This window comes from Choloepus didactylus, chromosome 5 (genome assembly GCF_015220235.1).
Source record: "Choloepus didactylus isolate mChoDid1 chromosome 5, mChoDid1.pri, whole genome shotgun sequence".
Taxonomy (NCBI): Eukaryota; Metazoa; Chordata; class Mammalia; order Pilosa; family Megalonychidae; genus Choloepus; species Choloepus didactylus.
The window spans coordinates 153,929,919-153,945,240 of record NC_051311.1 but is presented as its reverse complement, the minus strand read 5'-3'; the positions used below and the strand labels follow the sequence as shown (position 1 = coordinate 153,945,240).

The 15,322-nt window shown below is 41.0% G+C and overlaps 1 protein-coding gene across 4 annotated transcripts in view; it reads left to right on the top strand.

The window, feature by feature from the left end:
- EGFR (epidermal growth factor receptor) overlaps positions 1–15,322 on the top strand; it is a 234,815-nt gene that overhangs the window by 162,848 nt on the left and 56,645 nt on the right. For all 4 annotated transcript variants that reach the window (XM_037837162.1, XM_037837161.1, XM_037837163.1 and 1 more), the window contains exons 9-13: positions 2,394–2,520; positions 2,620–2,693; positions 3,519–3,609; positions 8,033–8,232; positions 9,152–9,284. In XM_037837162.1, the coding sequence (XP_037693090.1) occupies positions 2,394–2,520; positions 2,620–2,693; positions 3,519–3,609; positions 8,033–8,232; positions 9,152–9,284 (625 nt within the window). The remainder of the gene's footprint in view (positions 1–2,393; positions 2,521–2,619; positions 2,694–3,518; positions 3,610–8,032; positions 8,233–9,151; positions 9,285–15,322) is intronic.

Sequence of the window (15,322 nt, the reverse complement as noted above, 5' to 3'; positions counted from 1 at the left end):
GAATTACCTGCAAGCAGGGTTTATGGCTTTATGATCTTGTAACCCACATGGGGCATTCTGGGACCTTGTCCTGATAGATAACAGTCCTTGGCCTCACTAAACATCCTAGAAAAGGAGACGTGGAAGAAGGAAAATAAGAACTTGGGGCAGTACGATTTGTTTTGTATGACTGCGTGGTATGTGAATATATGTGAATATATCTCAATAAAATGAAGATAAAAAAAAAAAAGAACTTGGGGCAGGATCTAGCATAGAGGAGCTAACAAGAGACAAGTTAAACCATTGAAGAGAGAGACAGAGAAAGAGAGAGAAGCTTGGTGCATTTTAAAGTCTCCTAGTTTGGGAAAGAAAATATGACATCAGAGATTGGTTATTTGCATATACTATCCTCAATTTTGTTCCCAAGTGGAGACTTTCCATAATCTTTCAGCATTTTAGGTTCTGCTTTATTTTAAAGTATGGATGCAAGTATGAATGAAAAAGAAAGCAAATTTTAAAAAAGGTGTAGCTTGTGCTTCATGTAATAAATTGCAAAGACTGTTAACAGGCCAAAACAGGACCTCAAGTGAATTCAAAATATGGGAAATTTTTTCTGTTTAAGTTTTTTTTTATTTGGGGTTAAAAATCATTTCAGCTCTCCTACAGTTACCATGCTCTGTTTTTCTACCTGTCCCCAGTTCATGTCTGGGTAGTAGTGGCCAACTCAAATCCCTAGGGGTATAAGGCAGTGGCCCTGGATAAAGGGGGAGCTTTGGAGTTTATCTTAAATTCAGAAGAAGTCCACACTCACCATCACAAGCAAGCAGAGAGAGAGAAACAGAGTGAGAATGAGTATTACCTGAAGCTTAGACTTTCTGGCAACCTCAGACACATGGACCTGTGATTAAATAGAAACATTCCCCAAATGAGAGCTGTCTGCCACAGTGCTTGTCTTGCTGAAACCATCCCATTCTTCCTTGTCAGTCAGATCCTTTGAATCCTAAGCAAGCTGTGGTTATGGAATTTCACAGCCCACAGTGTATTCACTGCTGCAATCTTGAAAGGTTTGAGTGAGCTGCTCGTGGCAGGCCTTGTTAGAGCCGGTGATCAGACGAGCACTGAGCCCAGATGTGGGGCAGGGCAGGAGACCCAGAAACAGCTGGTGAGACCGGGTCCTGGTAGCCAAGGAGTCGGCATCAGGAGGTCTCTTTGCAAGCAACAAGTGGGTTCCCAACAGAGAGCAGAGCACAGGCAGATGATGGAAAACTGGGGCCTGATCACATCCCCAGGAAGACAAAGGGGAGGAAGGAAAGGACCCCTTCCCAAAGAGAAGAGGATGATGAGTAAAATTGCTGCCTGCTTTAAGAATACAAGTAGATTATCCATGATTATACTTTGAGGTCAAGTAGGATAAAGTCCAGAAGACAGGACCAAAGATTGCTGTGTGAATTCCAAAGAGGGAGAGCTACATATACATGGGCTTTGTATCTGTATCTAGATGGCTTTCGAGTTGGAAATTCATGAGTGGGTACAAATTAATAAATGAACTCAGTGCATATGTGTGGAAAGGGACATTTGAGACAGATGTAGCAATAGTACACAGACCAAAGCATTTGGCTTTAATAAACATAGTGGAAGAAAAGCTGTTTAACTCTCTGATAAAAGTTATTACAGTGTTCCCTATGATGTAATATTAGACAGCCATTAAAAAACATGTTTGGCAATAGTTGTAATGATATGGCAAACGTCCATAGTGTAATGAGTGAGAAAAACAACGTGTCAACTTACAGATCCAGTGTGATTTAGTAGTAGAGAATAACTGGGAGGAAAATTACCAAAATGTTAACATGGGTAGTGGAACTGCTGGTCTTTTTTTTTTTTTTTTTTTTTTTTTTTTGCCTCTTTGTTCATGTTCTGTGTTTTCAACATTTTCTTAAAGGAACACCTCTTACTTTTTTAATCAGAAGCTCCTATGCATATACTTTTATTAAAATAGAAAATAAAGCTGCAAAATCAAGTTGGGGCACTGGAAGGTTTATCAGGGGAATAGTCTGATGGAAGCTGTGCTCAGAAGCATCACCAACAGCAGTTTGTGGATTGTGCTGTCATGGAAAGAAGCTAGAGGAACCAAGAATAGTTAAGAGCTATTAAACTGTGGTTCAAAGGATAGATATTGAGGAGGATAATCTGGTTCCCAGAGGGCAGTGATGGTGTCCCCTCTCACCGTTGTAACCGTAAAGCCTGTCACAGTTCCAGAAATTCTTGCTGAATGGTTGAAGGAGTGAATGAATGATGACAGGGCAGTGGTAGTTCCCACTGCTTGATTCCTTCCCTGCATCCCTCTGCCTGTTGAATCCGCGTTATTCTTAATTCAACAAATGTGAGTGGAATAAACATCTCTCTTATCTTAACAGTCTGTAATGGAATAGGAATTGGTGAATTTAAGGACACACTTTCCATAAATGCTACAAATATTAAACACTTCAAAAATTGCACCTCCATCAGTGGGGATCTTCATATCCTGCCAGTAGCATTTAGGGGGTAAGTAACAGATTCAGTTATTTGTACAGTAAATAAATGTATATCAGTTTTTTAAGTGATAGAGATTGTTAATCAATAGTATGCTGTTGTTTATTTCAGGGACTCCTTCACACGTACTCCACCTCTAGATCCAAAGGAACTGGATATTCTAAAAACTGTAAAGGAAATAACAGGTTTGTACAATTGCTGAACCCTAATGGGAAATCAGTGTTTTATCTGCTGAATTAATAGACATGTTTCCTTCCCTCTCAGCATAAAAGCATTTCTTCTGAAATACTACCATGAATGATGAATTGATATTTTTCAAGTGTCATTTCCCACGCATCAGACGAGCTAACACTTTAAGCCAAGGGTCAAGTCATTCATGATTTCATGGGAAAATGTTTAATCCTTTGACCTCCCAAGCTCAGACCAGCCATCTGGAAGGTCCGGTAGCTTTAGCGGGTACAGGGAGAGGAAAGGTTGGGAAGGAGGTGAAGAAGGGCGTGGGCACTGAAGTCTTGTAGACCAGACTTCAAATTGCTATGCAGCCACTAACAGATGTGGGGTCAAGATTACAGCTGACTCCATTTTCTCTTTATCTCATCAAACCTACATAACGAGGTGGTTGTGAAGATTGAAATTAAATAATGAAATTATGTAAAACTCCTTATATGTGATAACAGCTCAATAAAGGGCAGCTATGATTGGGAGTGGGAGCCCCTTTGGAGTCTTTGGGTGTGGTGCCCAGCATGGGTCCGCAGCATGGGGACAGCCGTTGGGTGGGAATTGGGTGGTGGGAGATGTCTAGCGAGGGATGCACAATTCCATGCAAAAGGCAGGATGCCTGTTGTAAAATTTTGCCTTGGGTTGGACCTGCAGATTTTGTGTATTTTCTCAATCAAGATGATAGAAAGAATCGAATCCCAAGTTTTCACATTTCCTGCTCATATTTTTGTCTAATGAGAATCCCAGGATTTGTAGGTGGTGTGTGTCTGAGCCTCCTTTCTGCCTTTTAGGGTTTTTGCTAATTCAAGCTTGGCCTGAAAACAGGACTGACCTCCACGCTTTTGAGAACCTAGAAATCATACGCGGCCGAACAAAGCAACAGTAAGTGTGGCAGACTTTTACAAATCTTTTCATTTTAAAATAAATGTAGGCTTACCCTATAGAAAGGTCACAAAGATAGTACATATCCTTCACTTAACTTCCTTTAATTTAACTTTTTACGTAACCAAGGTACAATCATCAGAATGAAGAAACTATCATTGGTACAATGCTATTAACTAAACTACTGTATTTAGATTTTGCCAGTTTCTCCACTAATGTCTTTATTCTGTCAGTGTCTAGTCCAGGATCCCACATTGCATTTAGCTGTTATGTCTCCTCAGTCCTCTCCAATCTATGACAGCTCCTCTGTCTTTTATTATCTTTCATGGCCTTGGCACTTGTGAAATATACCAGTCCAGGTATATTGTAGAATATCTCTTACTTGGTGTTTGTCTGACATTTTGTCGTGATTGGAATGAGTTATGCATCTTTCGCAAGTATAGCACAGAGATGATATGTCCTTATCACATCCTATCATATCAAGGAGACCTGAAAAGTTTTGTTTTTTAATGTATCTGGTAACATATATAGCACATAAATTTTGCCATTTTAAGTGTACAGTTCAGAGGCATTAATTACATTTACAATATGACACAACCATCACCACCATCCATTCCCAAAACTTTTTCACCACTCTGAACAGAAATTCTATGTCCTTTAAGTAATAACTCCCCATTTCCCTTCCCCACCCAGCCTCTGATAACCTAGAATCTTTCTGTCTCTATGAATTTGCTTATTCTAGATATCTCATCTCAGAAATTTTTGAACACTAAAAATTTTTTTCAGGATACTCACTTTTCCACTCCAATACTGAAATATATATCAACACAAGCATCTTTAATATGATAAGAATAATGATGAACTTTCTGGGAGGAGGGGGTGTTGGGGAATCTCTTCGCCCAACCAGCCTTGGAAATATTCTGTTTACTAGAACTGTTTCCCATAATTGACCCCTAAAAGTAGTGTACAATATTGTGTAATGTTAAAGAAAATCAGAATACTCTATGTATAAAATATATATTGCTACCCAAATACTGTCTTGGCTATACACCTCTGATACTAAACATGCAACTAACATAGCTCCCCAGAAAACTGCCCTTTGCTCTGAATTCTCAGGAACACTTCCTCTGCCTAAGGTTCAAGTAGAGATGAGAGATTTATACTGTTTTTGTTGAATGACTGGTAGGAAACATTATACCATTAGGCTTGGTTTTAAGGATTTAAACAAGACACAGGTCATTTTCTCTTCTCATTTAATGACACAGTCGAGGGTGGATGTAATGGCTTCATGATGTCTCCAGACTCCTAACCAACTGCTCTAACATTTTTAGGGCATGGCCCTCAACCTCATACTCCCAAGAAGGCTGCTGGAGTGCTCACCATCACACCCATATTCTAGGCAGGTGGAGGGAGAATGGACAAAGAGCAATGGGGCAGGCAGCTGAGCCTCCCTCTTCTTTACCATCCAGACACATCCACCTACCCTTGTAGGCTTAAAACATGTCACATGGCCACTCATCTCCATCGGGAGAATTGGAAAACATATTTGAAATATACTTTGCCTTGAAAAAGAAGGAAAGGGAAGAAAATAACACCTGCCTGCCTTGTGGTGGGACAGGTCTGCTCTAGGGGATACCCAGCTGCTTGTCAGCACTCCATGCTTGCTGTCAGAGACATTGGGGAAGGAGAAGTCTTGGGACAGGTATGTCTAATTTGTGTGACTTGCTCCCAGATGCCTCTGGTTAACAAGGTGCTCCCAAAACACCTTTGCTGGCCAGCACCCCAGGGTGCCATATCAGAACCACAGAGGCAGAACCAGGGACAGAAGAGGAGGGATGGGTTTTCACCCAAAACGACGTCCTCTGTGGCCAAAACACGGTCACTGTTTCTGAGAAAAAGAAATCAATGCTTTGGTGCTTCTCTACCAGGAACTTGAACTTGACTAGACAGTTAATTCCAAGCACTTTTTTTTCACCTTGCTGTTACTACACATCCCAGCAGCTCCAGAACCTTCCATGGGTGATGTCAGCATTCCCACAGGGAACACATTCCACTTCCTGCACCTTTAGCCATTCGTACTAAAGTGCTTAAATCTCTCTAGCCTAGTTTTACAAGTTAATTTCTTATTTTTAGTGGTTTAAAAAAAAAATTTTAATCTCTCCAGCTTTCTCCTCATCCACCTGTACTGTATGTTTTTTTCTCTCCTCATTAACCAGAAGTCCCCTCCCGCTTTAGTCCCCCCACATCCCAGCCCCCTCCATCCCTGGCAACACAGTTGGGGCACTTAGGGTCTGTGTAAGGTCGATGGGATGGTATGGAGGGGAAAGACACAGCCCTTCCTTCCTGTGGAGACTTGTCCCCTAGGAGTGGGTGTGAAAGACCAACCCCCACCCTCCACCGTGGGATACTCAGAAATTGCTTCTCCCTCAAAAGAGGGTCCACATTTGTTATCAGCTTTACGAGGTGTCAGATTCAGCAGCCTCCTACTGGACAGTATCTTGCACTTTAAGTCCACTCGCTGTGGATGTCCCACCGTTTTCACTGTATCCATTTGAGGCCTGAAGACTTTCCGGAATGTCTGCTGTAGTGGGATGTGTGCACTAGCCAGGCCACAAGCTCAGTAATGCTGTCAGGTCAGGGAAAAGAAGAGTCGGGATGGGGAGGAACTGGCCTAGGGAGCAAAAAGGGGCAAGTGGAAAGAGCAAGGGGCAGAGTGGTGTCAGTCCTCCAGGCGGGAGAGGGAGGCCCAAGAGGTCCAGCAGCCCCATCCATCTTCCGACACGTGTGGGTCGGAGCAGGTGCTGGCTGGGACTGAGCTTTGCAGAGAAGGGGCACCTCAAGGTGGGCACTGTGCAAAGCTAAATTTTAGTGTCATGTTATGCCTTATTTATTAGTCAAGGTGTAAAATGTAACCACCAGTTAGAAGTGGAAGAAAGCAAGAATGGTCTTGGTATCTTTTTACTCCCAGTTGAAGTGTGTCAGTGAGAATGGGATAGCATGAGGGACTCATAAAAAAGAAAAATGTGTTCATTGTGCGTTCTCCTGAAAGATGAGGGAGAGAAAAAGTAAGTTTGTGCCAAGGTGGTCACCTCTTAAAAGACCATCTCTCTCAGCTTCCTGAGGCAGAATGACCCCGATTCCTGGGGGTGGCTCACCCAAACTCCAGGCCCATCTTACCAGCGAGACTTCAACTTCATCCCCCACTTCACCCACAGTGTCTTGGCTTTCCCAGGCAACTGCTGGCAGAAAATTACTAACAGCCAGAATTACTAGCAGTAGTAGATGTGTGTCTCCTACACCAGCCCCTTGCGTCTCTCTGGTCTGTGGAGAAAGAGTAGGAGGAAGAGAGAAACATGGAGAGACAGTGTCCAAATGATACCTTAAATCTTTAATTATTAGCCATTTCATTCAGTCCTGTCTCCACTCGCCCCACTCCCCCTGCCAGTATCCAGCAAGCTCCCTAAGAATGCAAGTCTCTTTCCTGTGGTTTCTCATCATTTCCAAACAACAAGTCAGATTACTCTGGGAAGTGTGCAAGGCCTGTGCTCTAGTGTCTTATGCTTTCTCTAGGCCCTTCTCTGAACCCTCCTGCCTCCCCTCTGATGGCCCAGTGGTAGCTTGTGGTTCTCAGCACACATCACGTGGTTCCTTGCCTTCCTGGGGTTTAACTTTCTTCTGGATCACTGTATGCAGACTTCTCATTCAATCATTTGACAAACACATGTAGATCACCTTGTCGAGTCTTAACTGGGTGGTGAAGAGATTGGCCCAGTTCATGCTCTCCAGGTCTCACAATCCTTGGCATCACCTCTTCGAGGAAGCCACCCCTTCCTAGCCAGGCCCCTGCTTTGTGCTTCCAAATGCCCTCCGTATTTCCCTGTCACCACACTCACCATGCTAGGTTCAGATGATCTGCTTATGTGGTGTGTCCTTACTAGACAGAGAGTTCCTTGGGAGTAAGAAATGGATTCTCAACCTACCCAGCATTTGGCACACAATATCTCAAATGTTTGTTCAATAAGTATATGGATAGATGGATGGAAGTATGGATTGATGGATGGGTGGATGAAACTACAACCTTTGAAGTATATTTGGATGTTGGAGAGTTAAAAAAAATTCTCAGGCAAAATAGAATTTCAGTAAATAAAATCATGACTTTCAAGACATTTGTTTAGTCCCCAATTCTGCCAAGCACTAGATTAAAGATAATAAGATGAACAAGGACTGGCTTTGCCCTGGAAGTGCTTTAAAAAAATTTGTAATTTTCACAAGTTGTGATATACACCTTCCACAATGTAGTATTTACCCAGTGGAAGGCAGTTTGCAATAAATCTGAGACTGTCCAGAAAATCCAAATAGAGTTCTTAGTGATATAATGTTTCCTTCACTTTTCACAATGTTATTTTTCGTCTCTCCAATGCAGTGGTCAGTTTTCTCTTGCGGTGGTGGGCCTGCACATAACATCCCTTGGATTACGCTCCCTCAGGGAGATAAGTGATGGAGACGTGATAATTTCAGGAAATCAGAAACTGTGCTATGCAAATACAATAAACTGGAAAAAATTATTTGGGACGTCAAGTCAGAAAACGAAAATTGTAAACAACAAAGCGGTAAATGAGTGCAGTAAGTTATCACCTTCTGTTTTCATTGTTCAGATTATTCCATCGGGCCATTTATTTTGATTTAAAATATTGCAGGGCCATCCCCAAACATTTAAATTATTATTATTTTTATTCCTTAAGAAATAAATTAAATAAATCAGTATATTCCTAATTGTGATGTTATCACAGAAAGTTCATCAGAATTGACTCCAGATCATTCTCATTTCATAGGATGAGTTTGCCTTGAGGTTTAAGCTACTAAGTATTTGTCATTTACAGAACTAAATTTATTATTAATTATACTGCATTTTTATCTCTAGGTTTCTCTCTGCTCATTTCAGCCTCCAGTGACTTTATCCACATACACACACACATACATACAATAGGACTGACATTTCCTGTTCTGATTCTAGAGCCCTAAACTGGATTTCTAAGCTCAGGTTGGGGGTATATGATAACCTGATGATGGGACCTGGCCTCTGGCAGATAAAGCCCTAAATTCAGATTCTGTCATTGGCCCTCCCTAGCTCTGAGACTTCGGTCAATTTATTCAGTTTCTTCAGGCTTGGGCTTCCTCGTCCATAAAATGGAGATGATGGTGTTGAGAGAATTAAATGAAATTCTTTATGCAAAGCACTTAGTATGATGCCAAGCACATGGCAAGCGATCAGCAAGCCTTCCCAGTTGTTACTGGCATTTTTCAAGAAATTAAAGAGCAGGGTGTTGGTCCATCATAATTCCCACGACCCACACTAGGCAGGTCTGGGAACCCAATAAGGAAACATGGAGCTTGCAGTCAGCTTCCTGGCATTGCTTCTTGTCTGCACAACTCGAGACTGCAGAGAATAGCATCCCTCAAACATCCTTAACGGTGTTGTCCTAATGGTCACTCTGATCACTGTCCCTGACCTGACCCCTTGTTACCCTTTCTGCTTTCTCAGAGGCCATAAACCATGTTTGTAATCCCTTGTGCTCATCAGAGGGCTGCTGGGGTCCAGAGCCCAAAGACTGTGTCTCCTGCTGGAATGTCAGCCGTGGCAAGGAATGTGTGAAGGAGTGCAACATTCTGGAAGGGTAAGATGTTGTTTTTATAATCCCTTTATTCTGATCAAAAATAAAACACAGGTCCATTTTTTTTAATTTTTATTTTGAAATAAATTCAAACTTACAGTACCAGTTGCAAAAATAATACAAACCCAATACACAGAGCTCCAGCATACCCCAACCCCCCTCCACCGATACCCCGATCTACTGACTTTAATATTTTGTCACTTTACCATTTCTTTCTTTCCCTCCCTCCCTGCCTCCCTGTCTATCATCCATCATCTATTGCTCTGTCTTCTGAACATATGAGAGCAAGTAGCACACATCCTTGAACAAATAATATAATTCACATATACATTTCCTATGAACAAAAATATTCATTTATGTAATCACATTAAGTGTAGTTAAGAAGTTCAAGAAATTTAACATTGATATAAAGCTTACATTCTATATTGCATTTTTTTCTTATGTCCCCATTGTGTCCTTTTGAGCCTTTTCTCCTCTATTCTTAGATCTTATCCAGGATCATCTGTGGCATTTACTTGTCATTATCTATTTAGACTGTCTTTTTTATCAATTGTGGAAACATATATACAGCATAAATCTTCCCATTCCAACCCTTCCCAAGCATTCCATTTAGTGGGATTAATCACATTCACAATGTTGCAATGCCATCATCTTCCCACCATCCATTACTAGAAATTTCCCTTCACCCCAAACAGAAATCCTACACTCATTTCTTATTAACTCCCTATTGCCCCTTCCCCCACTTCTCATAACCCATACTCTACTTTTCATCTCTGTGATCATATCTCTGCTACTTTCTCTGTGTTTACCATGTGGCTTAAATTTAACATCTTAAGTGTATAACAATCTTGTTTTCTTTGATACCAACTTAACTTCAATAGGACACATAAACTATGTTCCTATACTCCTCCATTCCCCCACCTTTATGTAGTTCTTGTCAAAAATTACATACTCTACATTGAGTCCAAAACCACTGATTTATCATTACAGTTTATGTATTTTAGATCCTGTAGGAAGTAAATAGTGGAGTTACAAATCAAAAATACAGTAGTATTGGTATTTATATTTACCATGTGATCTTTACTGGAAATCTTTATTTCTTCATGTGGTTTCAGTCAATTGTTTAGTGTCCCTTCCTTTCAGCCTGCTCAGTTCCCTTTAGCATTTCTTATAGGACTGATCTACCGGTGATGAAGTCCCTCAGCTTTTGATTATCCGAAAATGTTTTCATCTCCCCCTCATTTTTAACCTCCAGGTGTTTGTGAATTTTCTGAGTCTCTGATGATTATTGACTTCTATTTGTATTTCACTGTGGTCAGAGAATGTGCTTTGAATAATTTCAATTTTTAAATTTATTGAGGCTTGTTTTATGTCTCGGCCTATGGTCTATTCTGGAGAAAGTTCCATGATCACTAGAGAAGAATGTGTATCCTGGTGATTTGGGATGTAATGTTATATACATGTCTGTTAAATTTCTCTGTCTCTCTTTCTCTTTTCTTTGTTTCTCTGTTGGTAAGGCTCTCTTTAATATCCGAAGTAGGGCAGGTCTTTTATTAGCAAAATCTCTCAGCATTTGTTTCTCTGTGAAAAATTTAAACTCTTCCTCAAATTTGAAGGAGAGCTTTGCTGGATAAAGTCTTCTTGGTTGGAAATTTTTCTCTCTCAGAATTTTAAATATGTCATGCCACTGCCTTCTCGCCTCCATGGTGGCCGCTGAGTAGTCACTATTTAGTCTTATGTTGTTTCCTTTGTATTTGGTGAATTGCTTTTCTCTTGCTGCTTTCAGAACTTGCTCCTTCTCTTTAGTATTTGACAGTCTGATCAGAATATGTCTTGGAGTGGGTTTATGTGGATTTATTCCATTTGGAGTTCACTGGGCATTTATGCTTTGTGTATTTATGTTGTATAGAAGGTTTGGGAAGTTTTCACCAACAATTTCTTTGAATACTCATTCTAGACCTTTACCCTTCTCTTCCCCTTCTGGGACACCAATGAGTCTTATATTTGGATTTTTATTTTATCTATCATATCCCTGAGATCCATTTCTATTTTTTTAATTTTTTTCCCCATTCTTTCTTTTGTTCTTTCATTTTCTGTTCTGTGGTTCTCAAGGGCACTGAGTTATTGTTCAGCTTCCTCTAATCTTGTACTATGAGTATCCAGAATCTTTTTAATTTGGTCAACAGTTTCTTTAATTTCCTTAAGATCTTCTATTTTTTTTATTTACTCTTGCAATTTCTTCTTTATGCTCTTCTAGGGACTTCTTCATGTCCTTTATATGCTGTGCCATGCTCTCATTGTTTGTCTTTAGTTCTTTGATTAATTACTCCAAGTACTGTGTCTCCTCTGATCTTTTGATTTGGGTGCTTGGGTTTGGGTTATCCATATCATCTGGTTTTTTCATATGCTTTAAAATTTTCTGTTGTTTTTGGGCTCTTGGCATTTGCTTTACTTGATAGTGTTCTTTTAGAATATGAAGAATTTTCAAATCCCAGTCTCTACACCTTGGTGGCATACACTTTAACTAACCAGCAGATGGCATCCACGAGTCACCTGTTCCCCTCAAGTCAGTTCTCCTCAACTTTGTCTTTGTGGTGTGTGAGGGTCTGGTTCTTGTGGGGTCCAGTTGGTGCACCAAGTTTGGCTGTGTTGTTGGTGCTGTCCACACCCAAATGTGGGGTTTGTGTCTGAGCGGTTAGGGAGGGAGAGCAGCTTTAATTATCAAACCTCCCAGGTGTTCCTGGAGATTTAAGGATGTTGCAAGAGTCTAAACCTTCATTTCAGTCTCGCCACAGATTGTCTCTGCCGCTGACCCACAAGTCCTTGGTGTTGGCATAGGGTCCCTGGGATTTCCAAGTGGGTCCCTCTTCCCAGCCGTGCCCTTCCAGGGCCTCTGCTGGGGGAAGGCTGTGCTACATCACAAGTGCACACAGTCCCTCAAGGGAAGCCCTGGGCCGACAGGCCATGCAGGGGCATTCTAAGCCTGCTGTAAAGATGGCTGAATGAGGCATGTTGATTCCCCCCCTTTTCGCTCAGCTCTGCCATCCCAGCTCTGGGACAACCAGATGTCGGCGCACGAAAGGCCACTGTCCACACCTGATATTGTGGCATGTGGGTGGTGTTGCTGGAAACACTTCGTGTCACACTGGGTCCCTTGGCGTGGCTGTGGTCCGTGGCTCTGGTCCGTGGCTCCGGCACTCAGCAGGAGTCTTCCCAGCCCGCCAGGAAGATGACTGCAAAGGGTGTAGTTTTTTTCTCCTTTTGGTTCCCCTCTACCCTCTTCGCTCCGAGACAATTAGCAGTGGCTGCACGAAAGGCTATCTTCCACGCCAGATAATGAGGCATTTGCACAGCCCATTCCCGCCGCACTTCACTGTGCAGTTCTCACGCCATATCTGCAGCCACTTTTGGGTTTCTTTAAAAAAGAACTAGTCCACATCCAAACACCAACCCACAGTTTCTCCACACTGCAGCCTGGCTGCCGGACATTCAGCAGGCTTACTCACTTGTTTCAGAATGCAGACTCCCAGTTTCACCAAGTGCACGGTCCCCGTGGAATTAGCAGAACTTGTCCGGCTGGTGCGTCGCTGGAAGTGGTGTTTTGGGTCACTTTCTGGCTTTTATCTAGTATTTTTCATGGAGGTGTTTTTTAGCCCTGTCTCTCCTAGCCACCATCTTAGGTTCTCCTCAGGTCCATTGTTAAGTCTTTGCTTTTCCTTTTTTATTTTTTATTTTTTTGGAAAATTGTTCAATACAATAGGAAATGAACAAGCTTTTCTCATTATTACTTATTAGGACTCTGAAAGTGAAAAGTATGAGAAATTATCTTTCTTTCTGTTGTTGTTTTCATTATTGTCACCAGAGAAAACAGCCCTGTTACAGCAGTTAGCAGAGTGCCAGACCCAAAATGAGCATTCATTATCACCCGATACCATTGTTCTAACAAAGGAAAGAGGACTTTCAAATGCAGTTTGAACATAAAACATTACTTAAATGCTACTGGGTATATCAAATGATGCATAACTCAATTTAAAATATGACACCCAGCAAATGCACAGTTATAAGACTTTCATGACATCCCTGATCCTTCTTATCATTGATTGAGGGTTCTAATGACAGAAAACCAATGGCTCAGATTCTCTCAAGGACAGTTCTTAAACATATTAAAGATCCAACTTTGTAATCAAACTCATGAATGTGTCTGAATGTAGCGTTTCATCTCTTCCCCCATGCTTTTTCATCCTTGTTCTGAAGGTGAACACAAAACTGGATGACTCCAGTTGTATGGCCCCTGCTTGCCCATGTGTTGGTCCCAGGCCCTGCCTCATTTGGCAGCCTTGTACTCAAAGACATTATCTATACAGCTCACTCCTTCCTGGGATCCTGGAAAGCATTTCTGCACATGTTAGAAGTCTTTCAGAAAATTGCTTAGAAATTTGTTAGAAATTGCTTTGAATGCTTTAAGGGGGTACCCAATCTGCAGTCTTTTGTAGACAACAAACAGAAGATAAGCAAGGAAAAATCCAAATGCAAAGAAGGAGATATACAAGCCATATTGTCCTTCCCCAAGAAGTTCATTGCCTCAGTGTAGTTCTCTTATGATGATTCCACCTGCTTCCATCCTGCCTGGATTCACCATGCTCCTTAAAACCCCAGCCCACTATCAAATTGACCTTTAAAATTATTAATACTACGTGCTGGTGAGTATACAGCAAGATGGGCAGATACGCTCTGAAGTTTTTCAAGGTATAGCTTTTTTTATCTGGAGTATCCTAATTCCAAAATTGGGATAAAAATTTCAAAGGAATTTACTGAGCATCTTATCCCGAGATCAGGACACGTTACCTTTGCCAAGTTAGCGAACATTTTCAAGCATTATTGTCTAGCTTTGCTATACCAGGTGATTTCACCATGCCTTTTGTTTAAACTTGGAATTGGTCTTCTTTGTTGTTTACTTTCCAGGATTCCAGTACATACACTTATTTCCCCTATGTAAAAAAAAATCCATATCACACATATATATGCACATGCACATGTATTCTACCCTCCACCCCAACAGTTCAGACTTTCCAGATGTATTGCCTTCCTCCCAGTTTCAATCTGTTAAACATAAGTTATAAACTAATCTTCAACTGGATAAAAACCTTCTGAGCATAACCTGTAAGTCTTACCTACCCACTTTGGAATACTCTATAAAAACTCCTTCAGATCCCCTCCCCACTGTCTCCTACTCTTGGGACTAGGTCTTCCAAAAGCTCCCCATTACAAGGTCACACATAGTACGTCATTGCCCAACACACACAGCCTCCATAGCAGACTTTGGAGAGAATCCCACACTCACAGCATGCTGAGTTATCCTTCCCAGTAAGAAACCAGTGGTCGTTCCTTCCTTGCAAAGAAGATTCGTTCTACCCAAACTGCTTGAATTTTTTTTAAAACTTCTTATTGAAGTAACTTATATGCAACAAAAATTTCCTTTTTAATCACTTTTTAAATTTTATGTTCAGATTTTTATTAATAACCTTGGAACAAATACAATAGTAAATCCTTACAGTTGTATAGCATATTACAATTTTAAAAGAACGTTCACGTATACCAATTAAACCCTCACAACACCCCTGTGAGGTAAGCAGAGTAGGTGTTATTTTCCTGTTACTGGAGAGGAGAACAAGGCTCAGAGGTGAAATAAGGTCACACAGTAAATGATGGAGCCGTGAATAAAGCCTTGTCCTTTGGACATGCTGGCTCCCTGAGAACATTCAAGTTATGATATCATGTGCTATATAATCAACATTTCTCATCTATGATGCTGATCAGGTTTATTTTTAGTAAGTTTTATACCTCTTTTCCCTAATATCCAAAAACACTCAAACTGTGATGGACATTTCTACCCCATTACAGAATGATTTCTCTCAGACTTATCAAGCACCATCCTAAGATGAAACTTGATGTTTTTAAGCTTTCGGGATCCTTGGCTATAAATTCTAAATTATATGAACAATTTATTTTAGAAAATTCTGCAAAAGTATTCTGAAGTTAAA